The sequence below is a fragment of the Manihot esculenta genome, chromosome 6, assembly GCF_001659605.2.
Source record: "Manihot esculenta cultivar AM560-2 chromosome 6, M.esculenta_v8, whole genome shotgun sequence".
NCBI lineage: Eukaryota > Viridiplantae > Streptophyta > Magnoliopsida > Malpighiales > Euphorbiaceae > Manihot > Manihot esculenta.
Genome location: NC_035166.2, coordinates 1,738,181 through 1,765,136, shown reverse-complemented (window position 1 = coordinate 1,765,136; position 26,956 = coordinate 1,738,181). Strand labels below are relative to the sequence as shown.

The following is a 26,956-nucleotide window of genomic DNA, read 5'->3' as shown; positions in this document are numbered from 1 at the left end:
GACCAAACTAGCTTATGAACAACTCTATGAAACTCCCCAAGAATCCCCTTAAACTCACTCTACTATCCATGCAAGGCATGCAAAGGAAAGCTGGACAGGACACTTTCGGCGGCAGGTTCGGCGGCCGAAAGTCCTCTCCAGAGACGAAACTCAAGAACCTTCGGCGGCCGAAGCTCTACTTTCGGCAGCCGAACCCTTTCGGGGGCAAGTTTCGGAGGCCAAAAGGCACTCCAGAGACGAAAGTCTCTAACCTTCGGCAGCACCTTCGGCGGCCGAACTTCCCTCCAGAGCCGAAAGTCCAAAAGCTCGGGGGCAAGCTTGGGCAGCCGAAGCCACCTCCTCATGGGTTCGGCGGCCGAATGTACCTTCGACGACCGAACTTGAGTTCATCAGCAGGGCAGAAACTTGCCCTGCCTCTCGCCAAAAGCACTAAATCTCATCTCAACTCAAACACCTCAACTCCTCAACGTGCATACACTCCTGTATATGCTCAAAGGGGTCAAAAACTACCTAAAAACCCCAACAACACAACACATAAAACACATAAACAAGCTTTTCCCAACAAAGCACCAAAAACTCTCTTTTTAACCTATTTCATATCAAACCTCATAAAACCTTCAGAAAACATAAAAACAAACTCAGGATCTTCACTTACCTCTTGAAATCAAGAAGATGAACGATCCTAACGTGGAGTTTTGGAGCAACTCTTCTTCAAACTCTCCAAACTTCACAACTTTGAGTTTTTAGCTTAAAACCTTCAAAATCCCATAAAAACTAATCAAATCTGTGCAAGTTGAATAAAAACATGAAAGAATACTCACAAAGGACAGAGTCTCACCTCAGAAGACAAAAGAAACGATGATCTCACCGCTTCAACCGACTGAGGGCCATTTATAGGTGGCTGGCCAGACCACCTTCGGCGGCCTAACGTGAAACCGAAAGCCATGCATGTTCGGCGGCCGAACCTCAACTTCGGCGGCCGAACCTGGCTTTTCTGCCTTGGTTCATTTCATTCAAAAACTCATTTCCTTAGGCTTTAACACGGATGAACATACTAAAACATTTAAGAAAACCATAACTCTCACCCTACTAGAGACCTCCGACATCCCGGACTCCACCGGAAAGTAGAATTCCAATGCCGGACTCTAGCCGGGTATTAGTTCCTCTCATCCTGTTTACTGAAAAACAGCACACATCACATAAACATTAGCATCAAATGGTTCATGTGCAAACACATGAACCCGCATCACATACATCACATACATAGCACATCATTAATGCACATGCATAAAATCATGGCATTTCACATCATCATTTAAGACAGGACTCTTCATCCTATCCTAGTGGACATGATTTTCCTATTGTGCTTGACCTTCTAAGACATCTATGAGCCCGACACTCTAGGTCCGACCATATGAACCTAGGGCTCTGATACCAATCTGTAACGACCCGAAAATCGAACCGCTACCGGCGCTAGGATCCAGGTCGCCATAAGGCCGCCGGGACCCGTAGCAAGCCTAACATTCATCCTGTGAACCTGTTTAATCCCATACATGATCAACAACATACATAAAAATTTGAACTTTTCTTTCCATTCATTCATTCTTTCATTCATTCACCAAACTCAACCTGTGCATGCACTATACATAAACATAGTCATAAACATTAACTCCTCTTTGGAGTCTCAGCATTGCCCTAATGGGGTGACATAACATGTATTGAGTTTGGTTTACAATAATTATCATTAAACATTAAGATCATGTACTAGAAAGGGATTAACATAATACTATGGTCAAGCACAACTCTAAACCTTCATAAGCATTACTACATGACATTCTATATCATACTTTTACATGACTGTACTCAACATAACATAACAATATTTATCATGTCCACTCTAGCTATTACATGACCAAAACTTCATTACTCTTGCTGACCTCCTTGTCTACCCTGTACCTGCAAACCTGGGGGTTAAGGGAGAGGGGTGAGCTACTAGAGCCCAGTGAGCAGAATAATAAAACATAGCATTTAAAACATATGATATCATGGAATGCATCACCGCACAAACATTTCACTTCAAGGATGAACTTGTCACCATTTAGCCCTCTATACAGTCCAATTATGCCAGGGGCGTAGTGCAGGCACACCTGGACTTCCATAACATTACATACATATCCAGTCATACCGGGGGCATAGTGCAGGCTCACCCGGACTTCCATAGTCTGTCGTATCATACCATATAAGGGCTAATGGATCACTCAACATTCATCCACATCAACAGCATAGTGTGCAATGCAACATATTCGTGAATTCTAATGCAAGCACCCTAATATATCTCATGGCATTCATGATGCGTGAATTATGCTAAAACATTCATTATTTACTTTGAAAACATAGAGAGTTATTCCACTCACCTCTGGCTAGCTCTGACAAGACTCGAAAGCAACTATCTCACTGCTGGGGTCCTCGGTTCCTCGGGTCCGAACCTACACAGGTGGACTCAAATGAGGGACCAAACATCTATGATCATGACTCTAAAAGTACTCCCCAAAAACCCCCTAAAACACCTTAAAACATCCATAGAAAACACGCAAAGGAGGGCTGAACAGGGCACTTTCGACGGCAAGTTTGGCGGCCGAAAGGCCCTCCAGAGCCGAAAGACATGCACCTTCGGCGGCACTTTCGGCGGCCAAAGGTTCCCTCCAGAGACGAAACTCATGCATGTTCGGCGGCACCTTCGGCGGCCGAAAGTCCCTTCCAGAGCCGAAAGTCATCTTTCGTGGGCATGGTTCGACAGCCGATTCATGCTACCACAGGCAGGTTCGGCGGCCGAAATAATCTTCGGCTGCCGAACCTGGTTTCTCCCAAAAGGGCAGAAACTCAGCTCAACATGCATAAACGCCTCCCAACTCATTCAATCATGCATTTTTCTATTCTACAACATGCATACTCAAGCATACAAGCTCCTAGGGGCTTCAAACTATCCTAAACCCCATCTACAACACATCAAACATGTATATCCAATATACATTGCTCATATAATCACATAAAATCTAACAAAACTCAACTAACCTAAACATGCATTTCTACCCCATAGATCAACTTAAAGCTTGCTTAAAACATAAAATGAGTTCAAGATCGGCTCTTACCTCTTAAAGATCGAGAGAGAGACGACCTAAACTTGGAGAACCAAGGAAAAGAGCTCCTGAGTCTTCCAAGCCTCAAAACTTGCTTAAATGCTCAAATCTCTTCAAATCAACAAAAAGCTTGTTAAAACATGAAAGATCGGAGGAAAAACATCAAAAACGAACCAAAAGAGAGCATGAACTCACCGTGGCCGAAAATGGGGAGAAAACTCGCCCGTTTCGGCCATGGAGCTCGTATATGGGGCTGGCAGACCACCTTTCGGTAGCCGAACGTGCCCCCACATCTCATGCAAGTTCGGCGGCCAAACATGAGGTTCGGCGGCCGAACCTTTGAGATTTTTGGAAGCCTAACATGCCCCCCTAAACCATCCCACGTTCGGCTGCCGAACTTGAGGTTCGGCAGCCGAACCTGTAAATGCCTCCTTGGTCTTTTTCATAGAAAACTCAATTTCCTTTTTGTTTAAAACCGTAAATTACATTAAAACATTTATGAAAACATGATTTTACCATTCTAGAGGTTTTCGACATCCGAGATTCCACCGGACGGTAGGAATTCCGATACCGAAGTCTAGCCGGGTATTACAGTTGTGCATGTGGTACTCTCTAGTATAAGAGGAAGCGATACTTCTAGAACACGTGTGTAACGTCATTTTTTACGCTATTTGAAATAAAAGCTCTCCATTTTTCTATCTCTCCTGCGTTTGCACAGTAACCAACACTAGAAATTTCCTAGCGAGGGATTGCGTGGGACTTTAAAGAGTTATTTAGGTGTATACCGTATAAGTTTTGTCAAACAATTAAAGATGAGATAAACATGGTCTTGTAATTGCATTTTATTAAGAATAAGTTGAAGCTTTGCCAACTTGATCCAAAACCAAGCTTCCTGACTCCAAGAGCTCAGCTACAAACTAGAAATATATAGATAGACCATATTGGTTAATTGAGGTAGCTAGAGGAACCCTTCAGCATCATTCATATTTGACACCTACACCACAGTTCCTTGGCTTTATGGTATCCATTTGTATTAAATTTGGGTCACACTTAACTCACCCCAAAACTAACTCTCCACTCGACCATTTTGTTGGAGCATTTTTACATAAGAGGTCTAATACAATATTCCAAGATCTTCAAAATATTGCTTTAAACATATAAATTCACTTTTATCATCACTCCTAATACTTTTACATTTTTTTTTTCAAATTGACACTTAATCATGACTACAAATTTCTTGACAACACATGCCTTGTCACTTTTGCGATTAAGTAAATAAATCCATATGGCACATGCAAGCAATCATCAACTATTATACAAAAATAAAGAGCTCCACAAGAGGCGGAAGTTGTATAAGGTCTCCATAAGTCACACTATATTAAATCAAAATATTCTATTACTTTATTTTTTAAAATATTAAATTGAAGTTTAAAATAATATTTTTTTATAAGTCTATGTATTATTTTTTTAAAATTTTGATTAAGTATCTCAAACGTTAGAAAATATATAAAATATTTTTTATGAAACAAAGCGATTGCAAATACAATTAATTTCAAAATAAATGTAATTGAGAATGTATTTGCAAATTGCAGAAAAACAATCCCTATAGTTTCTATTGCACTTTTTTATATGGGGATTTGGTGATGCATATTTTCAATGAACAAGAAAATTCCTCAATGAAAAAAAAAATTAAATTATACTTTTCTTCTCCTTTGAACATAAAAATAACAAATTGGAGAATAAAAACAAAGTATAAAAATGACAACATTGAATTATTAGGCCAAAAGAAAATATTTTCAATTTTGTTCTTTGACTGTAATGGAGACTGATGGATATAAGTATTTAGCGTTAGGGTTTAGTGTTTAGATTAAATTAAAATGCTAATTTTTATTATTTACTGTTTGTTAACTATTTTTTTACAGTAGTGTTTAATGGTTAAATTAATGGATATTGAGAAACTGCTATGGTTTAATTTTTATAATTTTAAAAAATTTATTAATTAGTTTTTTTAATTAAATATATTTTAAATTTTTTATAATATTTAATTATTATAATTAATAAAAAAATTAATTAAAAACTTTTTAAAATATTATAAATATTTTAATATATTTTTTAAAATTAATAAGTTTTTCCCTATAATCAAGCTATAAATTTTATTCTTTCAAATCGTTTATTTCAAATTTCATTAAAGTCTTTAATAGTGTTTAAAATGACTAAATTGTTATTCTTTCTTCTCTTTCATGTTTGTAGAGGGACGAGGAGGAGCAATTGCCATTCACCTGGAAACTGTAACTTCTTCGATGTATTTTCATCTAAACGAAGGTTCTCCTCTCTCTCATAGTTTGTAATATTGCAGCAAGTTGTTTCTGTTAGTCAATTCCGGTATATTTAGGCTGTTAAGTTGTGTAGGAGAGGATGGGTAAGTGCCCTTGATTGCGTTTAACAGATGTGTTGGGTTTCTTGGAATTCTACTCCACATGTTCGACGAAATTTCGCAACAATAAATTTTTGGGAGTTTGCTGTTTATCACTTAGACACAGGAAGACTATTAATACAGCTTCACTTTCTAATAGGGTTGATATTGACAACCGACCAAATCAAAACCTTTGCTTAGTCTAACGTTTGACACTCTTTTCAAATTTTATATACATATATGTGTTTATATATATATATATATACCCTTTTTGTTAAATATTGAATTGATAGGCAATGCTCTGGCCTACTGGAAAAAGAAAAATCATACTTGTTCTTTATGTTATTTATAAATTTGTAAAGCTTCTATCGACTTGTCACAACTCTTATCTCATTGTGGACTTCTAAATTAAAAATGTTAGCAAATCACAATATAAGATTCGTTTCAATGAATAGCTGTAGAAACAAATATGGATTCGCAAAAGTTATTTTTGCAAACTTTTCTTCTAGTCCTCAGTTTCACATTTTCTTCTTCCCTAGACACCATAACTGTAAACCAACCAATTGAAGATGGGAACCTATTAATCTCTAATGAAAATAAGTTTGCTTTAGGATTTTTTAGCCCCAGAAATTCCAAGTATAGATATCTTGGTATCTGGTACCACAATGTCCCACAGCAAACTGTTGTTTGGGTAGCAAATAGGAATCATCCAATCAATGGTTCTTCAGGAATTCTATCAGTTGATAAGCTTGGGAATCTCATTCTTTATAGCAATCATAACCAGAAAGTTCCAGTATGGTATACAAGCGTCTCAGTTGAAGTGAGAGGAACTTGTGTAGCTCAGCTTCTAGATTCAGGAAACTTGATTTTGATCCAAGTAAGTAGTAAAAAAGTTATATGGCAAAGCTTTGATCATCCAACAGACACTGTGCTACCAGGAATGAAATTGGGTGTGAATCAAAATACAGGTATGTTCTGGTTTTTAACATCTTGGAGATCACCAGAAGACCCTGGAATTGGAAACTTCTCAGTTAAGGTAAACACGATAGGAACACCACAATTCTTTCTTTACAGGGGTACAGTCTATTATTGGCGAACCACTATGTGGCCAATGACATCTTATGGAGATGTGTGGACCTATAGCGTTATCAACAATCAAGATGAGATTTACATGGCTTACACTCTAACTGATGCTTCTATTATCTTCAGAATAGTATTGGACTATTCAGGAGTTATCAAGAAACTAGTATGGCACGAAAAGATTGGAAAATGGAAGGAATTCTGGTCTGTACCTAGTTCTGTGTGTGATATATATGGACATTGTGGTACCTATGGAATATGTTATCCTAATTTTGTTGGAAAATTTGAGTGTGATTGTTTACCAGGGTATGAACCCAACTCCCTGAGGGACTGGAATATTCTAAGAGATGCATCTGGTGGGTGTATCAGGAAACAACAAGATTCTTCCTCAATATGTGGCCATAGGGAAGGATTTATCAAAGTGGCGCATGTTAAACTACCTGATACTTCAGCAGCAGTTTGGGAGGGCACGAATATGAGTCCTATGGACTGTGAAAAAGAATGCAGGAGGAATTGTTCGTGTTCAGCGTATGCGAGCATAGATATTGCTGGGGAAGGGACTGGTTGCTTAAGATGGTATGGCGAATTAATGGACACTGTAAATAATATGAAAGATGGATATGATATTAATGTTCGTGTAGGTGCACTTGAATTAGGTAATGTTGTCTTGCTAGAAACTAAACATCTATGAATGAATTTTCTATGCTTTATGTTCTATCATTGTGCCTTGCCTCCTAACTTTTTCCCATTCCGCAGAGATTGCGCAAAAATCAAGTGGTTTTCCAGATGGCGAGGATACATTGGCTGTTTTAATTGTTTTTGCTATTTCAGCTTGGTTTATCATCATTTTCTTTGCATGTTTATGGCTAAAGAAGAAGAAGAAGATAAAAGGGGGTAAGAAACATGATTATATGATGATGGAATCTCTTTATTTCATAAGAAATTTAGAGCAAGTATTTTGGTTTTATTTTGTTGAGGATAGCGAGGAACCAATGGAATGAAAGATTGCTTGATGCAATTGGTGATGCATGCTACAAGAATACCTTGTTGAGAAATGACGTTGAAGGTAGCATGAATCCTTCGGCCATTGCATTTTTTAATCTCCATACAATGCTTGTTGCAACCAACAACTTTTCTCAAGCTAATAAACTTGGAGAAGGTGGTTTTGGCTTGGTTTATAAGGTATTTATATTTTCTACGAATTTGCCTTGTTTTAGTCTATCTTTCATTAGAAAATTTAGCATGATAAATACATTTATGAATATGATTTTAGGGAGAACTCTCTAATGGACAAGAGATCGCTGTAAAAAGGCTATCCAAAAATTCAGATAAAGGAATAGAAGAATTTAAAACTGAGCTTATGTTGATTGCAAAGCTTCAACATAAGAATTTGGTGAAACTCCTAGGATGTTGCATTCAAGGAGAAGAAGTGATGCTAGTTTATGAATACTTGCCAAACAAAAGTTTGGACTTGTTTCTTTTTGGTAAGCCTTGAATATAATATTCTCTTTCGTAACATTGTATTCCAACCGTTATCTTATTGAATATGTTTGAACACTATGATTGATGGACTAAGATTATAGAATCTAATACTAATCTAGATGGAATATCACTTTTCTTTCTTTATTTTTTTCTAGATGCAACTAAAAGTGTTGTCCTAGATTGGAGAAAACGCTTTGATGTTATTGTTGGAATTGCTCGTGGGATCTTATACCTTCACCAAGATTCCAGGCTGAGTATTGTTCACAGAGACTTAAAAACTAGTAACATTCTATTGGATGCGGAAATGAATCCAAAAATTTCAGATTTTGGCCTAGCTCGAATATTCAAAAGTGACCAAATTCAGGATAAGACAGAAAGAATCGTTGGAACATTGTAAGTTATCCACACATCCAGAGAAAGGAAATATCGCCTAAGAATATTACTCTGTCTTGCATCAAATAAATTGGAATGATTGTTGTGACTTATCCTTTTTGTGTTTTTCATATTACAGTGGTTATATGTCACCAGAATATGTGGTATTTGGAAAGTTTTCAGCAAAGTCTGACATCTTTAGTTTTGGGATCATATTATTTGAGATCATTACAGGGAGGAAAAATAATAGCTATTGCCAAGAGAGTTCTTCCCTAAGCATGATTGGACATGTAAGTTATAGATGTTGGTAAATTGTTCTAATAGTCACTAAATCTTGTAGTTATTCCATTGTGACTGAAACTTCAATTTGCGATAATTGGGTTACTGAATTTTAATTTTATTATTATTAATTTACTTGTTTCCAGACGAGAAATCCAAAAGATGTCTATTCTGGCATTCAATTCAAGGTTTACTTTTATAGAGGAAAAAGAAAAATTAATAAAGTTTGTATTGTTCAATTCAAGTAGCCAAAAAATTGTTTATCATACTGAATCATTAAATAGTTTACTATTTGTTTGGTACTAACTTTGAAATTCTTGTCTAGAATTGATTTATTAGAGGCTTAATACACAAATTTCTGGTACCTATGCATTTAATTGGTGAGTCTTGCTGTATATTTTATGTCTTATGTCTATGATGGACTAGTTTGGCAAGGAAAATCCATTTAATCCATTAACTATATAAAGATTTTTCTTGCTAGATTAGGTCCACCATGAACTCATGATACAAAATGTATGGTAGGATTCACCTATTAAGTACATAGTTTCTATCTTTTGTATCTTGAGTCCATGATAACCTGCATTTAGACAAGAATTTTCGTTACTATATATACCTTTTACATTTGATAGTTCATAATTTCCTGTGCTGTTGTGATGATTTACACAGATATGGCATTCATGGAGAGAAAATAGAGCATTGGAGATAGTGGATTCCTCTATAAGGGAGTCATGTCCTTTTGATAAAGTATTGAGATGCATTCAAATTGGACTCCTATGTGTGCAAGAAAATGTAACAGACAGACCAATGATGTCGACTATCATTTTAATGTTGAATTGTGAAATTACTCTTCCTTCTCCAAAACAACCTGCATTCAATTTTAGGAAGTCATGAAAATTCTAGCTTCTTAGCAATGAGAGGAAGTTTTTGTTCTGTTGATGATAAAACAATTACTGAAGTTGTAGATTGCTGAATATATTCTCATCAATTATGCATCAACTTTTAGCATGGAAATGTTTATTATGATATACAAATGGATTTGTGCGAGTTCGTTTGGACTGAGATTATGGTATAACAAAGCATGAATATTAATATTATGTGGTAATTTACAATATAGTCCTTATTTTTTTTATAAAACTACAATGTTGTTACTTTATATAATTTTTTAGTGAGAAACGCTATAATTCTAGTGGTTTCATTCTCTTAACAAAATAATTATTTTATTAAATTCATTGTAAATCATACTCTCTGTTTATTTTTTTTACTGTAATAACATATAAATTGATTATTATAATTTTATTTAATTCTATTTTATTTTTAAGAAATTTTTAAAAAAAATTTAATATTTAATAAAATTTAATATTTTTAAAATAAATACAATTAAAAAGTTAATAAAAAAATTATTTTTTTTAATATGTATAAAAAAATCAAATGAATAAAAATTATGCAAAAAAGAGTAATATTCAAGTCGTATTGTTTTAATATTAAAAAGAAAATTAATTCTTTACGTTTGGATTGCTTCTTCAATTTATTGTTTAACTAGCAGCAAATTCATCAGAACTTTGTGTCCATGGAATAAAACTTCAATGATTAAATTATTTTTTATTAATTAAAAAAGAGACTAATGTATGATTTTTTTATCAAATTTCATACACTATATTATAATTTACTAACCATAAGCTTGTAAAAAAGATTCAGGTATACAAGGGGCATGAGAGAATCTATAATCCTGACAGTACAATGCGTTGCAGTTTAATTTGGCATTTTACAATTTGCTCCTTAAAGCTTATAAGAAATTACAATTTGACCCTGCTACTTCTGCTTTTTTATCTCTCAACTCCTTTTTGCTTACCTCATGCATCTATAAGCTTTTCCTTATTAAAACCATGAAGATGAGAAAAAAAATCAATTAATAATTAAAATGGAACATACAATCAATTCTTTTTTTAATTTGATATTTATAATTATTTTAAGTGTTGTCAATATCATCTTAAAATTCAATACCAAAATTAATAATTCAATCAATATTCAACTATTCCAACGTCACAAAAAAATTTTAAAAAATATTTTATTAAAGAAAATACAAGGACTCGTTATAAAAAAATAATTTACTATTTAATTTTTATAATATAAAAAAACTCAATATCCTTTTAATTTTGAATATCACTAAAATATTATAAAATATACTAATCAATTCTCCATTAATTTTAAACATTAAATATTTTATTATTTAATCATTATAAAATAAAAATATTTATTAATTAATTTTTAATTTTATAAAAATTAAATTAATTAGTTCTTTTAATTGAGGATATTCTAGAATCTTTTTAATATTTAACGATTAAAAAAATTAATTAATATAATTTTTAAAATTTTAAGAATGTTTTAATATATTTTTAAAATTAAAGAATTAATTAATAAATTTTATTATATTACATTGACTAATTAATAATTTTTTATAAAAAAATGAATGACAATGTAATTTAACATTTAAATCTACAAGACCTTCGCATGCTCAGCTGCTGTGGCTATTCCTAAAATTTCGAATAAGTTTTTCAAATAGAGAGAGTTTTAGAAATTCATGTCATAATTGATCGGAGAAATATTTTTCAATAACGGGCTAAATTGGCCTTTTATTTACTTTTTCCTCCAATCACACACAGACAAAGAGCTGGGAGACGGTTCGGGGATCTTCTTCTATTGCTTGCTGAGAACTCGTGGCATTTGCTCGCCCTTTCGGTTCAATCGTGACGTTGTTAGTCTTTATAAATATAAAAAAAAGTTTAATAATTTATTTTTTAATTTTAAAAAATATATTAAAATATTTTTAATATTTTAAGAAATTTATTAATTTATTTCTATATTAATTTTATTCATTAAATATTTTATTATTTAATTTATATAATTTTAAAAAATTTATTAATTGATGGTTCAAATTTTTTAAAAGTCTATTAATTAAGTTTTTATATTTAAAATATTTAAAATATTTTTATAATATTTAACGATCAAAATTAATAAAAAATTAATTAATAGATTTTTTAAAATATTAAAAATATTTTAATTAATTTTTTAAAATAAAAAAATTAATTAATAAGATTTAAGGCTAAATAATAAAATTTTTTTAATTTAATTATTTAAATTTTATTCTAAATGCTCTACTTTTCTTTATTTTTAATGAAAAAAAATATATATATATATATTAATATGATAATAAATACATCTAAATAAATTTAAAATATCTCATATTCTATTTTTTAAAATTTTATTTTAAAAAAATATATATATAATTTTTTTTTTCATGCAATGATGATGAAGATAAGCTTTAAAACTGGTTTTAGTTTGATTATTCAATTTTTTAATTTAATAATCAAATTGAATAAAAAATTGAATTTTTTTAAAAATAATAATCAAAAGCGAACCAGTTTACTGAAATTCCGAATTGACTGTTTTGGAAAGAATGCTTATATAGGTAGGGTTTGAAAAGAACGCTTATTTGATTTTTTTAATTTTAATAATTGAAATGAATCGAAACTAAATTTCTTACAAAATAATAACTAAAAAGCAAACCAATTAAAAATAATTTTATTTTCAAATATTAATAAATAATTTTTATAAAGTAATTTATATAGTTTTACATAATATTTGCAGTAAAAGGATTTTTATTTTTATTTTTTTGTATAAGATAAGATTTTTAGTATTTAAAATTTTAAAATATTTAAAGAAAAGTTAATAAGTAAATTTTTTTATGATAAGAATTTTTAAAAAAAATGTCATATATTATTTTTTAAGAAGGATGAGAGAGTAGGAACTAAATCTAATTTCCGGATTAAATTTTCACTATAAAAAACCAGTGATTTAGGGACTAAAGTTTTAGTTGTTAAAAGAAAGAATTTGATCGCTATTACAAAATACAAACCATTTAGCGATCAAATCTAAATGGTCAGTACTTGGCCAATCGTTAACATTAGCAACAACTTGTAAATTTGTCGTTAAAATAGCAACAATCAGCGATCAAATTTTGGTCGCTAATTCGGTGTCATAACAAATTCAATATAAAAAAATAATAGTCGCTAAAGTGATAATAAATTAGTCACTGAAATTTAATCGCAAAATAGTAGCAAAATAATCGCTATTTTAATCGCTAATTCATCGATGTTTGGTTGCTGCACGAAAGATAACTATTATTATTTAGTCACTCAATATTTCATTGCAAATTAGTAGTAAAATCAAAAAAACATTTGTAATTTTGTTTGCTTTTGTGGCTGTTTGGTCGCTAATAACTGCATTTAAATATGATTCATATCATTTTCTAAATAAATTCATAAACCTGCTATAATATTAATATGTGCACATATATTACAAAATATAAAATATTAAAAATAATATGTACACATAAATTTCATTTCATAATTCTGCAATCTAAAAGATTAAAACATTAATATAGTTCGATATTAAAAAAACTTAAAATATCTCAAAACACATAATAAATCTAAATAGTGTCAAGAAGTTCATACATTTAAGAAGTGGTAAAAAGTAAAACAATTAAATAACAAATTCACATCATAAAATACATTAAGTCAATGAGAAGTGGATCTCATTCTAATCCATATGTGAATCACTAGGGGATCCATGAGCTGGATGGATATCAGATGATGATGGCATAAATGAAGAAGCTTGCTATCACATCTTCGCTGCTTGTAATTCATTACGCATTTGAGCTATCATCCGATTTTGGTCCTCCACAAGTTTCTGCAAACTATTATACTTTCGTTTAGATTTCTCTTCAATTTTCTTCTTCCATTCTAGTGATTGGGATGATGGAACATTTATTAATGTTCCCCCTATTCCTGTTTGGGAGAAGATAGAGCAGACAGCACTACCTAATCCATAAACTCGGCTTCCTTGCCATCCTCTCACTGCAATAATGAATAAATGATTCTCATTAATAGTTCTTCCATCTCCTTCCACATGATTTGATCCCACATATTGCCTTGAATATTATTCTTTTAGCTTCAGATAATTTTCCTAGAAAATCACACAATAACAGTTCAATTTGAATATTAAAGTAAGAAAAAAATGTTAATACCTACAATATACGATAATTATAATACTTGCAAGACACTACATTTACAATATCTGCAAGATATCAAAATAGCAAAATCCCAAGGTATAATGTAGATTCTATAATAGTAGCCTATATTCCCTAAAGTGCAAAACAACTTCAAGTAATAATCAAGTGCATACAACAAAAATTGATCACATAACTGAGAATCACAAAACAACGTCAAATAAAAAAGTTCTATTACTTAGAAAGACAACTTGTTTATATAGAAACTTACATAAATAATTTCAGCTCGTTTATCAACAAATTTATTGTGATTACTCTTCTTGTATGGGTATGGAGAAACAACTCAGATGCTGTTGAAGGAACTTTGTTTGTATTAGCATTTTGTATGCGTCTAGCATGCTTCTTCAATTGATAAATTGAATATTGATAAATTTCCTTCAATCTCTTGATCTTGCACTACACCATCATCATCATTACGTGGAACCCGTCGATGTCTTGTAGAAACATGTGACTCAAAATAGTAAGTATAAAAAGAAGATGTTTCTTCTACCAAGTATGCATTAGTAATTGATCATTCAACTTTGGCTTTAATTTTAATATTCTTCTTTAAAATTCTATTGCACCTGTATTACAGAATAAATTAGCAGACAAATTAAGCATATTAAATAATTGATACTTTGAGAAAGCATCAAGGATTAGTTATTACCGCTCATAAGGATACATCCAATGATATTGCACAGGGCCCTAATGCGAGCTTCATGTGCAAAATGAATCGAAAGATGCTCCATCGAGTCAAAGAAACCATGAGGAAATATTTGCTCCAATTTGCATAGTATGACTGGAATGTCCTCTTCAAGCCTTTGTATATCTTCCTCCCATAAGATCATACTCATTAGTTGCTTAAAGAAAATCCTTAGTTCGGTAATCGCTTCCCACACTCTTATTGGTAACAATTCACGAAAAGCAATAGGCAATAATCTTTGTATGAAAACATAACAATCATGACTTTCTATCTCAAATAATTTGTACTTATTCATGTTGACACATCGAGCCATATTAGACACGTAACTATCAGAAAATCTTAGTTCCTTCATCCATTCACAAATAACTTGTTTTGTCGATTTGTCCAATGAATATATTACTTTTGGATACAAGCCAGTTTTTGTATTAATCTCCAACTCAAGCTGATGACATATTGCCCTCGTATCTTCTCTTGCTTTTGCATTATCTTTTATTTTACCCTCAATATTCATAATGGTGTTGAACAAGTTATTAAAAAAATTCTTTTTAATATGCATTACATCAAGATTATGTCCAATAAGTAAGGAACTCTAATAAGATAAATCTCAGAATATGCTGCATTTCCTCCATCCACATGTCTTACTGATAATAATATTAACAACATTTGAACTCAGGTCTGTCACTCTCATTAATCCAAAACTCTCTATCTCATACAAAATTTTCTCTCTAGTCTTCATCGGAGATGCATGTTCAGTTACAACTTTATTTTTTCTAAACCATGATTTATTCTTTCACCATAGATGGTTGTGGTTCAAAAATTTGCAATGATTATCAAACTAACATTATTTGTCACTTCTTGACAAAGTAAATGTATCGGTGTTATCCATACAATATAGGCATGCCAGCCTTCCTGCAGTGTTTCAACCAAAATTCATGGCAAAAGCATGAAAGTCACTAATAGTCCATAGCAAAGCTACCTGCATGAGAAAATTTTGCTCCTTATCTACATCATATGTCTCAATACGCACATTCCATAATTATTTTAGTTCTTCGATTAAGGATTGTAAGAATATATCAATTTTAAATTTAAGATTATTCGGTTCCGGAACTATAATTGTGAGAAACATATATTCTGACTTCATACACAGCTATGGCGAAAGATTATACAGTGTCAGAATGATGGGCCAAGATGAGTACTGTTAGCCATATTGTCCAAATGGTTGAAATCCGTCAGTAGATAATCAAAGCATCACATTCCTTATCTTTGAGCCAAATAATAGATAACATACATTGAAGTATTTCCATGCAAGAGAATCAGATGGATGATGCATAACCCCCTCCTCATATTCATGTTCAACATAACATCTCATATGGGGAGTTGTTGCATCTGATGCATAAAGCCGTTGTAACCTTGGAGTGAGAGGAAAGTAATACATCTTCTTATATGGTTTCTCAATAACTTGCTTTATCAAGCTATTGACCGTGTGTTTCTATCTAGGAAGCTGGCAAAACTTGCATCCCTGTAACTCATTGTCAGCAATCCAATATATCATGCAATTATTTCTACAACAATCAATCTTTTCCACTAGAAGACCCAAACTCTCAGTTAACTTTTTTATTCTGTAAAAATTATCTGAACGTATAATATCTTCAGGTAGAACTTTTTTCACAAACTCGACAATCTGGTCAAAACATTTTATAGAGAAATGATGTTTTGATTTCATGTTTATCAAGCGTACCACAGCATACAATTTTATATGCTTATTGCATCCTGGTCATAACTCTTCATTTGCTGCTTGTAACATTTCATATAACTTTTGTGCCTCGGCATTTGGTGCCTCCTCCATGTATTTAATTTGAGACGGTAAACCAAACCTTTCAAGTATCATTTCATGATATTGGCCATTAGCCTTAGTTTGGAAATCGTTTTCCATGATAGTTTCAAATAATTGCACACTAGTGATTCCTTGATAATTCCAAGATTCACCGTGTGATGTCCACTTGTAGTAATTAGGGACATTTTTCATTATATGATACCGTATATCGTCCATAATTAGGAATTTGCGATGTGAACACCTTCTCATACTACAAGGACATTTTATATTCATACCATCCATATGTTCATGATAGGTTAAAGCAAATTGTATGAACTCCTATAAGTCATTTAAAAATATGATATTCAACAATCCATCCTTGAGCCTATTATACATCCACTGTCGATTGACATTTATTTTCCTATACAAGATATATATAGTAAAAATATATATATTAAATTTAGAAAAATGAGAAGAGGAATTAAAGTAAAACATATATGTAGAAAAGATCCTATTAAGTCATTATGTTAAAGTTTTAGGTTAAATGCATAATTACGCTATCCTATTAAGTGTTAAAGTTTTATGCTTCTCATAATTTAAACAAAAATATATTAATGTCTTAGATAACTAATGAAGAAAGGTACACATTTAATAAGCAAATATCACCTCCAGAAAATATCATTAATCCATATTTTTTCAAGCCTTCTAGTGCAGATCATTCTCTTCATAATATCTCACATGTTAAAGAAAAAAGAACATGACATATCATCATTCAGTTATATTCATATCACAATTTATAGCTACTTTATGATTTATTACCAACAAAATAAAACTGATCAACATCCGAGAGATATTGTGCAGAGTGAAAGTCAATTAAGGCTAAGCATGAATAATTTAAACAAAAAGAAAACCATAATTATAGATAACAAACTAAATATGTATGCCTTTGTGTTGTATGAGTTGGACCTCATTTAGATATGTGATTAATTTTTATTAAATTAATTAGTCATGAATTACCACCCTAGCCTACTCCTATCGCATTTTTTTTTTTTTTTGCTTACGTTGTTACTTTAAAACATCATCAATTTTGGCAATTAGGAGAAATGAACATTATTTCATATGGTCAATTGATGACTTTTAAGCTTTAGCATTAATTAGATATTGCAGGTTAGCTAGGATTTTGATTTTGATAGCAAAATGAGATTGATTAGTTCAAAAAATTAAAAGTAGCAAAGAAGATTAAGCAATGAATGAATAAGCATTAAAAGGGTGTTTTACAAATCTAAGTTTTTTGACGGATTACTTTTGTACCGTAAATGAATTCTTATCACTTATCAAAGCTGAGAGAGAGGTGTTCCACTCAAAAGTAAAATGACCAATGAACTTCCATGGAAGTTGCAAGTAAGGTACTGAGTTTTAGTCTTTGTATAAAGCTTTTTTTGCAAGTGAATTTTAGACATTTACATGTTTTCTTATCATGTAGGCTTTTTGCCTTTGAAATTTTTATATTTCTTCAAAGTTCTTGCTACTTGATCCTCTCCAACTTGTTTTTCAATTAGATGAAAGCAGACGAAAAGAGAATAGAAAAAATTAGGAAAAAAAGTGATGCCTATACAAACGACTATCCTTTATGCTATACAAGCAACTATTAATTAAAAAAAAACAGAGTAAAATATGCATTAATTGAACCATTGAGACTGGAAAGTCTAGAATATGAATTTTAATTAAAATTAATTGCACAAAATATAATGAAAATTTATGCTGCAGAGTGCAGACAACAGATAATTAAATTAAATCTGCAACTAGATAATACTGCAATCACAACTAGTAGTTCCTTCACTATATAGATTTTTTAAATAAAGACTTCATATTAAATATTATAATTATTACCTAATACCCACCAAAGAAATAATAATACATATGGCATCATCTCATAAATTTTATTATCAAAAGAATGGATAATAAGTCAGGTGATAAATATTATAAGATAAGAGCTTTTTAATAAAATAAAATGAAAATTAGAGCATAAGTGAAAGGATATGTATCACCACAATAATTGAAGTCACAAAGTTAAAGATGAGACTAGCAAAGCAGAACAAGCCATAAAACTACAGGAAATGAAATCCCAACACAAGGATTGCTTCCCATAGCTGTTTTATTTATAGAAAGCCAAGTACTATAGATATATTATACATATTCATTAACCAACCCTCTACTTTTTTCTTTTCATCTTTCTTTTTCTAATTTTTTAGTACTTTATTGAACACCAAGATTAAGTACTATTGCTATGATGGATCCATGTCTATGTTTAATCTGATTTCTCACTTGTAGTTGCACGGATCACAATTGCAGTCAGAATTATTAACAAGCCCTATGCTACCCTGTTTTTCTCCATTTCCTCTGGTAATTTTAATAAAGATTTTGTCTTCAAATTTGAGGGGAGCTCATGATTTGAACAAGTCTTCCTTAATAATTATGCTATAACCACAACTAATTCTGAAAAGCCTCACCCACTTTGTGAAATTTAATTTAGTGCCAACATAATTAACTTGCAAATTTTCTCACCACACAATGACAGTGTAGAATAAATAACTATATCTATCGAGATAAGAATTAGCAGAGCATAGATTTGACCAAATTTCAATAAGCAACTTCAACTTTATAATATTATATGCAACACCAGCTAAAAAATAATTAACTTGCCCTAACTTTTCTAAAATTATCTAAATAAATAAAAAAAACCATGGATACATTACCCGAATGCAGAAGCAAACTCTAAAATTTGTGATACCTTCAACGAAAGCAAACCAACATCGATGGATTTGTTGAGAACCATGACTGGACACGAACCAACTAAAAGCGACGATACGAAGCGACGATAGTGATGGATTTGCTAAGAATCACGACGGCAGACGATGAATTTGCTGAGAATCATGATGGTAAACGATTTTGCTGAGGATCATGACGGCAGTGATGGATTATTTTTTCTCAAGCAGGGTAAAAGATCAAAAGGGGAGGAAGGCAAAGGAAGAAAAAAAAGGGGAAGGAACTTGGCTTAGAATAGAGTATCTCCAAATATGAAAATGGCGTAGTTTTGCTAATAAATATTAAAATTTAATTAAAAATTCTAATTTTTTTCTATTTATATAATTTAGCGACCAAAAGAATTAATTGCTATTTAGTTACTAATAAAATCGACGTCATTTTAATTATTTAGTCGCAAAAATGGTCGCAAATATCTCGCGCCACTTTTTCTCACCAAACTTAGCGACGATTTAATATTTGATATCTAAATAACAATCAAACAACGACCAACTTTTAATTGCTGAGATTTTTGTTAAATAAAAATATCATTTTATTCAAATAGTAGTAGAATGGTCACTGATTGGCTGCTATATAGCAACCAAAAATTTTGATCGCAATTCCACAGTTTTTTATAGTGTTTTATGAAGATAATTTTAGAAGAAAGTTTTAAGATATGAATATAAATTTCATGTATATTTAAGTTTGAATTCGAAATAGACTAGATATAGACAAAAACAAATCCCAATACTAGAAAAGCGTATTTGTATTAAAATTTAGAAAAATTACTGTTTCATTTCCATAATATGAAAAAATTCATTAGTTAATTATTTAATTTTGAAAAATACATTAAAGCATTTTGAAATTTTAAAAAATCTACTAAATACTCTATTAATTTTTAGCCATTTAGTATTGTGGAAAAGTTTAATACCCTCAACACGGAATGACTAAATAGTAATATTTTTATAATACTGAGAGATCAACTAATGAATATTATCATACCATCAAGACTAAATAGTAAAATATTTAACAATTAAAACTAATAGAAAAAGTAATTATTAGAATTTTAAAAATTTCAAAAATATTTTAATATATTTTTCAAAATTGAGAGATTAACTAATAAGTTTCATTATACCTCATTGACAATATAGTAAATTTCTCTTAAAATTTTATCTAATTGATAAGAGATATTTCAACGACATACAAGTTCAGTAATTGTTTCCTCATCAACGGAATAAAAACCTTTTTCTTTTATTACTAATGAGCTAGAACTATTACTGGACCTTTTAAAAATGAAAGGGGGTTGTTTAGGAGTAGGAAGACTATCTTCACTATTCAACATTACAACAACAGTTGACATGTCTGGTCTTTCCAATGCATCTTCTTGCACACACAAGAGTCCAATTTGGATGCATCTCAACACTTTATGAACAGAACAAGATTCCTGTAGTGATGAATCAACCATCTCCAATGCTCTTTCTTCTCTCCATAAATGCCACATCTATAACACCAGCATACATAAGATGAATACTAAGAACTTTTAATAGCTTAGAACATAAATTTTTTTATTGTCATTGACACTAATGGAATCTAAAACATGAAATATAAGTGAAAACACTATATACTAAAGATGAGGTGTGGACCAAAAATCAAAATGAAGAAACCTTATAAAACTAATCCAAATTGAATATCATATCAGATCTCTAGTGGGTTTCTGTTAAAACAAATGGAGGCTAAAGCTCTAGTTTGCAGCTAAAAAAAAAAAAAAAGAGAAAAGAAAAATGAAAAAAAGAAAAGCATAAACAACAAACAAAGCTGGTATTGACTTTCAACCAACAGGACAAACAAATAAAAAAATAATTATTACAAACATGGCAGAGAAGACAATTCATTGCTCAACACAGGGATATATACCAGAAAAAGGATTCATTGTCTCTCAACTCTTCTGATTACTCCAGCACCTCACTGCACACACTCTCTGCACAACTCTCTCTAGTCCACACCACCCATTCCACTTATTAAACAAATGTCCAGTAGAACATTCTCTTTTCTGCTTTTTTTTTTCAGGTCATAAAGTTCCTATATTTCATGTGAAAAGCATAGAAAATTATTCCTTTATAACTAAAAACATTGCATGAAATTATTTTCAGCAACAAATCTTAGCACCTTCAATAGTTTCCTACTGAAATCAAGAAACTAATTGCAACAAAATTGAATTTCAGTGACTAAATGGCAACAAGTTCTAATTTTATGACCATAAAGAAACTCAATTTCGATAATCATTAGATATCTTAACTTACTTTTCCAATCATGCTTGGGTAAGAATCCTCTTGACAAAAGCTGTTGCTCTTTTTCCCTGTAATGATCTCTAACAATATTATCCCAAAACTAAAGACATCAGATTTTGTTGAAAACTTTCCAAACACCACATATTCTGGTGACATGTACCCGCTGCATATGCAAAAGAAAAAACATTAGTTATTATGCTTATTCAAATTATTTGATGTAAGAAAGAATGGCGTTCTTAAAAATGGTTCTCTCTGTGTAACTGCTGGGTGTTTAGGTGTACTTACAATGTTCCAACTATTTTATTTGTCTTCTCTTGCGATTGGTCGCGTTTCAAGATTCTAGCTAATCCAAAATCTGAAATTTTTGGATTCATTTCTTCATCCAAAAGAATGTTACTCGTTTTTAAATCTCTATGGATAATTCTCAATCTAGAATCTTGGTGAATATATAAGATTCCACGAGCAATCCCAACAATAATATCAAAGCGTTTTCTCCAATTCAAGGTTGACCTTCTTGTTTCATCTAATAACAGATTTTCATTTGAATCAGTACCAATTTATGCAGCCTATGGCCATCAATCATATTATTGAAATAGATGCAATAAACCAACTTGTGGAATACAATGCTAAGTGGAGTAGGATATAAACAAGACTTACTGAAAATAAAGGAGTCCAAGCTTTTGTTTGGCATGTATTCATAAACTAGCATTGGCTCCTGTCCCTGAATGCAACATCCTATGAGTTTCACCAGATTCTGATGTTGAAGTTTTGCAATCAACAAAACTTCATTTTTAAATTCTTCTATTCCTTGTGCTGAACTTTTTGATAGTCTTTTCACAGCAACTTCTTTTCCATTAGACAATGTACCCTATGTTTGGATATTTAGAATCTAATAAATACAAATAGAGATCAAGATAGGCACATTTTCATGCAATTTTAGGAAATTTGCACAGAAATTGTATGTATTACCTTATAAACCATGCCAAAGCCACCTTCCCCTAGTTTGTTAGCTGGAGAGAAATTGCTAGTCGCAGAAAGTATTGTGCTGAGACTGAAAAATGCAATCTTGGGATGACTCATGTCACCTTCAACTTCATTTTCCTCCCAAGTTTGTTTGTAGTATGTATTGCCAATTGTATCAAGCCATCTTTTGCTCCATTTATTCCTCACTGCCATCAAAAAGATGAAACTAAAATGCTTACTCAAATGAGCAGCATGAATATATATAGAAAGACACAAAACATCTACGAAACATTGTTTCTTACCCCTTTTCTTTTTCTTCTTCTTGAGCCACATACAAACAAATAAGATGATAATAAGCCAAGCTGAAACAACAGATACTACTAAAACTGCCAGCATATCCTTTCTTTTGAAAAAGCCATTCGAATTTTGGGCGATTTCATCTGTGTATAGGGAAAAGAATTTAACATTGTTGCATCAAAACAGGAAAGAAAGGATTTTAAAAGGCAAGGCATAATGATAGAACATAAGCACATGCAATTCTTGCAAGGCTGATTAGCCAATTTGTCACCTGATTATGCACTCAGGTTTTGTTCAAAATTTATGGAAGTCAAATACATTACCTATTTCAACTGCATCAACACGAACATAAATATCATATCCCTCTTCTATATTATGTACAGTGTCCATCAATTTTCCATACCATGTCAAACAGCCGGTCCCCTTTCCAGCAATATCTATGCTTGCATATGCAGAGCATGAACAATTCCTCCTGCAATCCTTTTCACAGTCCCTCGGACTCATATTCATGCTCACCCAAATGGCCGTTGAAGTATCAGGTACTTTAACATGTGTCACTTTCACAAATCCTTCTCCATGCCCACATACTGAGATGGACTCTAGCCGCTTTCTAACACATCCACTTGATGCATCTTTGAGAATATGCCAGTCCCTTGCAGACTTGGGTTCATACCCCGGTAAACAATCACATTCAAATCTTCGACTAACATAGTTAGGATCACATATTCCATAGCTACCACAATGCGCATATGGATCACAAAAAGACATAGTTACAGACCAAAATTCCTTCCATTTGCCATCTTTTTCATGCCAAGTTTGTTTCTTAACAAGTCCGGAATAATCCAAAATTACCCTTTGGAAAACAGAAGCATCAGAAAGAACGTAGGACATGTATATCTCATCTTGATTGTTGACAAAACTAACGTTGGTTTCATCTGCATAACTTTTCAAGGGCCAAGCAATGCCTCGCCAGATACATTTTATATCCCAGTAAAGAAATACTTGCGGTGATCCTTTTGGATTGATCTGTAGTGAGAAGTTTCCAACTCCAGGGTCATTTGCTGATCTCCAAGATATCAGAAACCTGTTCATACCCGTCCTTCGATCAAGCCCAAGTTTCATTCCTGGTAGCACAGTATCTGTAGGATGATCAAAGCTCTGCCACACAACTCCTTTACTTGAATCTTGGACCAAAATCAAATTTCCTGTATCCAAGAGCTGAGCTACACAAGTACCTGTATCCTCCACTGAGACATTTGCAGACCACACAGGAACTTGCTGATTATGATTGCTATAAAGAATGAGATTTCCATATTGGTCAATTGATAGAACACCTGAGGAATCATTGATTGGATTATTCCTGTTTGCTACCCACACTACATTTTGCTCTCGGACTTTGTGATACCAAATACCAAGATATCGAAACTTGGAACTCCTGGGGCTAAAGAATCCTAATGCAAAATTATTCTCTCTAGAAATCATAAAGTTGCCATCTTGAATGGTTTGGTTAATGGTTAAGGTGTCTTTGGAAGAAGAAAATGCCAAGAGGATTAGAAGAAGAAAATATTGAAGAAACAACTTTTGGGAATCCATATTGTTTCTACAGTCTTCAAGATTGAAATTGATGGGTTGAGGTTTTTATTTTTGAATGGCTAAGAGTTCTGAGGTTGGGAGTTGTTGTTGACATTTGTGAACTGAGAACATTTTCTGATGAGTCACACAAAATAGAGGATTAGCTATAAGTAATTACCTTTGACAAAATAATAATAATAATAATAATAATAATAATAATAATAATAATAATAATAATAATAATAATAATAATAATAAATAATTACAATACCGATAAACTTGAATATAATTCACCCTTTAAACAATGGTTTCATGGTATATATAATTTGGATTAAATTAATTATATAAATATATCCATGATACATGCAAAATTTAATGAAATAAAAGAGAAAGGTATTTCAGTCATTCCAGTGAAAAAATAAGTATTTAACAATATCACAAAGCAGAGGCTGAATAAATAATAATAATAATAATGATTTATAAGAAAATAATTTTAAATTTATATAGTTTAAGGAACATAAATATTTATCTCGGATAATTTGAGAATTTAATTTTATTAATCTCATTGGACTAGATAGGTGAAGGATATCAAACTAATGCATCAAAAGAAACAAAAACCAAAAAAATCTTACTGTCCGTCGAATCAAAAGCATCTGTTTTACTATAAGGTAAGTTTGCGTATTCGGGATTTATGAATTTGCATGAAAAACAAGAGAGGAAGAGTTGAAAAAAAAATAAGAACAAACCTTAATTTGACGATAATTTTGTGTTGTTGGCTTGTTGAACAGAATCTCCGATCTTTGCTACATTTCATCGAACATGTGGTGTGCATTCCGTAAGGCCCAATACATCAACTTAGCCTCTTAATACAAATATGAGATAGAAACATATCAGACGGTGCAAATCCTTGTTAATTATTATCAAAGTGAGCCAAAAAGTCAACAAGAAATTGCTGATGTTGATGAATTCAGCTGCCATAATAATTAATTAATATGTATTTGATTTCCTCAAAATTATCGTCTATTTTATTTTTTTAAACTGTAATAATATATAAATTTATTATTATAATATTATTTTATTTTATTTTTAATAAATTTCTCAAAATTATATAAATTAATTATTATAATCTTATATAATTTTATTTTATTTGTAAAAAAAACTATTATAACTATATAAATTAACTTTTTATTTTATTTTATTTTATTTTTAAAACACCTCTTAAAACATTTATAAACAGAATAGGTAATATTTAATTCAAATTAAAAAAATCAATCGAATTAATTTAAAATTTTAATTAATTTTTTATTTTTTTAATTAAATTCAATTTTTATTTTAAACATTTTCATTAATTTTAATTTTAAAAAAATAGTAAAATAATATAAATAGTAAAATAAAATAATAATATATTATTTTTAATAATATAGAAATTAAATTATAATTAAAATTAAAATATTTTAATTAAATTTTAAAAATAAAGTATAAAAAATAAAAAATAAAAACTCATTAAAAAACTTGATTAAATCAAATCAAATTAAATCAATTCGATCAAAATTGATTTCTATTTAAAATCAATTGGATTTAATTTTTATAAATACTAATTTAATTTTGAATTTATTCAAAATTTTAAGTTTTTAAATCTATCCAAACCTCATCAAAATAACACCTTAAAGCTAGATTTTATATTTTTTAATTAATAATCTCTATAGAAAATAAGTTTATACTATATATTTTAAAAGTTCATAATTCTATAAAATATTTAACTTCTATTTATTTAAAATATAATATGTTTAATTTATAAATATTATATAAAACAATATTTTGTTTAATTAATTATTTACATAAACATATGTTGGTATTATAGATACTCAAGAAATACAATTCAAACTTTGACAAATATTATTTATTAATCTCGAATCTATTTTAAATTTGAATATATATTACTTGAATTCATCACAATTCTTATTAGGGTATGTTGAAAATACATTCTTATTGCTATTGTAACAAAACTTTCAACTATATAATTGATATTTTTTATTTTAATTTCAATTGATTTTTTTTTAATCATTTTTGTGGTTGTTTTTTAATAGTGGAAAGCTTATAGATGGATTAGGGACATAGACAACAAGACTAAATTGTAGCTTCTTATAGATTTTAAGGAGCAAATTGTAAAAATGCAAAATTTAAACCACATCTCGTGAGAGTCCTATTGATTCAGTTTGCTAAATTCGGCGCATGAATGATTATGAAAAAAAAAACAAGCTCTTGCATTTAACTGAGCCTCCAAACAAGAGAACCGACACTATTCATTTAAAGATTTATTCGCAGTGTTTATGAATTTATTGTCATAATACTATTAAGATGATATTTTAATAATAGTTTAAAATTTTTATAATTTTTTTTATTATATATAATAATATACTTTAATAAAAAAAATTTATTTTATATTTAATAAAATTATAATTTTAATTACGTTTTTTATTTATGAAGAAAAAATAATTATTTTATACTTAACCACAGAGGGATATGTAGCAATTTTTAAACTGTTAATATTGATCTTCGGTTACAGTTAAAATATATAAAATAATAATTTACATTAGCGGTCTTAAATCTATTTTTATAGTAGTGCAAATTAGCCCTCAATCAATACAAAT

At 30.8% G+C, this 26,956-nt stretch overlaps 2 protein-coding genes across 6 annotated transcripts; one reads left to right on the top strand and one right to left on the bottom strand.

The window, feature by feature from the left end:
• Positions 1–5,319: 5,319 nt before the first annotated feature.
• On the top strand, positions 5,320–9,822 carry LOC110617184 (G-type lectin S-receptor-like serine/threonine-protein kinase At1g11410). 4 transcript variants are annotated; one of them, XM_043957488.1, is made up of 8 exons: positions 5,320–6,834; positions 7,000–7,286; positions 7,387–7,524; positions 7,613–7,812; positions 7,904–8,114; positions 8,268–8,505; positions 8,624–8,774; positions 9,430–9,822. In XM_043957488.1, exons 1-8 carry the CDS (start codon positions 6,020–6,022, stop codon positions 9,652–9,654), a joined length of 2,265 nt encoding a protein of 754 aa, XP_043813423.1. In that variant the 5' UTR covers positions 5,320–6,019; the 3' UTR covers positions 9,655–9,822. The 4 variants fall into 4 exon arrangements, with proteins under 4 accessions (XP_043813423.1, XP_021615503.1, XP_021615504.1 ...); XM_021759811.2 differs by having other exon boundaries at positions 5,320–7,286; XM_021759812.2 differs by having other exon boundaries at positions 5,320–7,286; positions 8,719–8,774; positions 9,430–9,567.
• Positions 9,823–20,300: 10,478 nt separating this feature from the next.
• LOC110618245 (G-type lectin S-receptor-like serine/threonine-protein kinase RKS1) lies at positions 20,301–25,243 on the bottom strand. 2 transcript variants are annotated; one of them, XM_021761378.2, is made up of 8 exons: positions 25,052–25,243; positions 23,057–24,440; positions 22,739–22,876; positions 22,443–22,642; positions 22,131–22,194; positions 21,759–21,996; positions 21,486–21,636; positions 20,301–20,686 (listed from the first exon to the last, which is right to left on the bottom strand). In XM_021761378.2, exons 2-8 carry the CDS (start codon positions 24,324–24,326, stop codon positions 20,378–20,380), a joined length of 2,370 nt encoding a protein of 789 aa, XP_021617070.1. In that variant the 5' UTR covers positions 24,327–24,440; positions 25,052–25,243; the 3' UTR covers positions 20,301–20,377. The 2 variants fall into 2 exon arrangements, with proteins under 2 accessions (XP_021617070.1, XP_021617068.1); XM_021761376.2 differs by having other exon boundaries at positions 22,131–22,341; positions 25,052–25,242.
• Between the last annotated feature and the right edge of the window lie 1,713 nt (positions 25,244–26,956).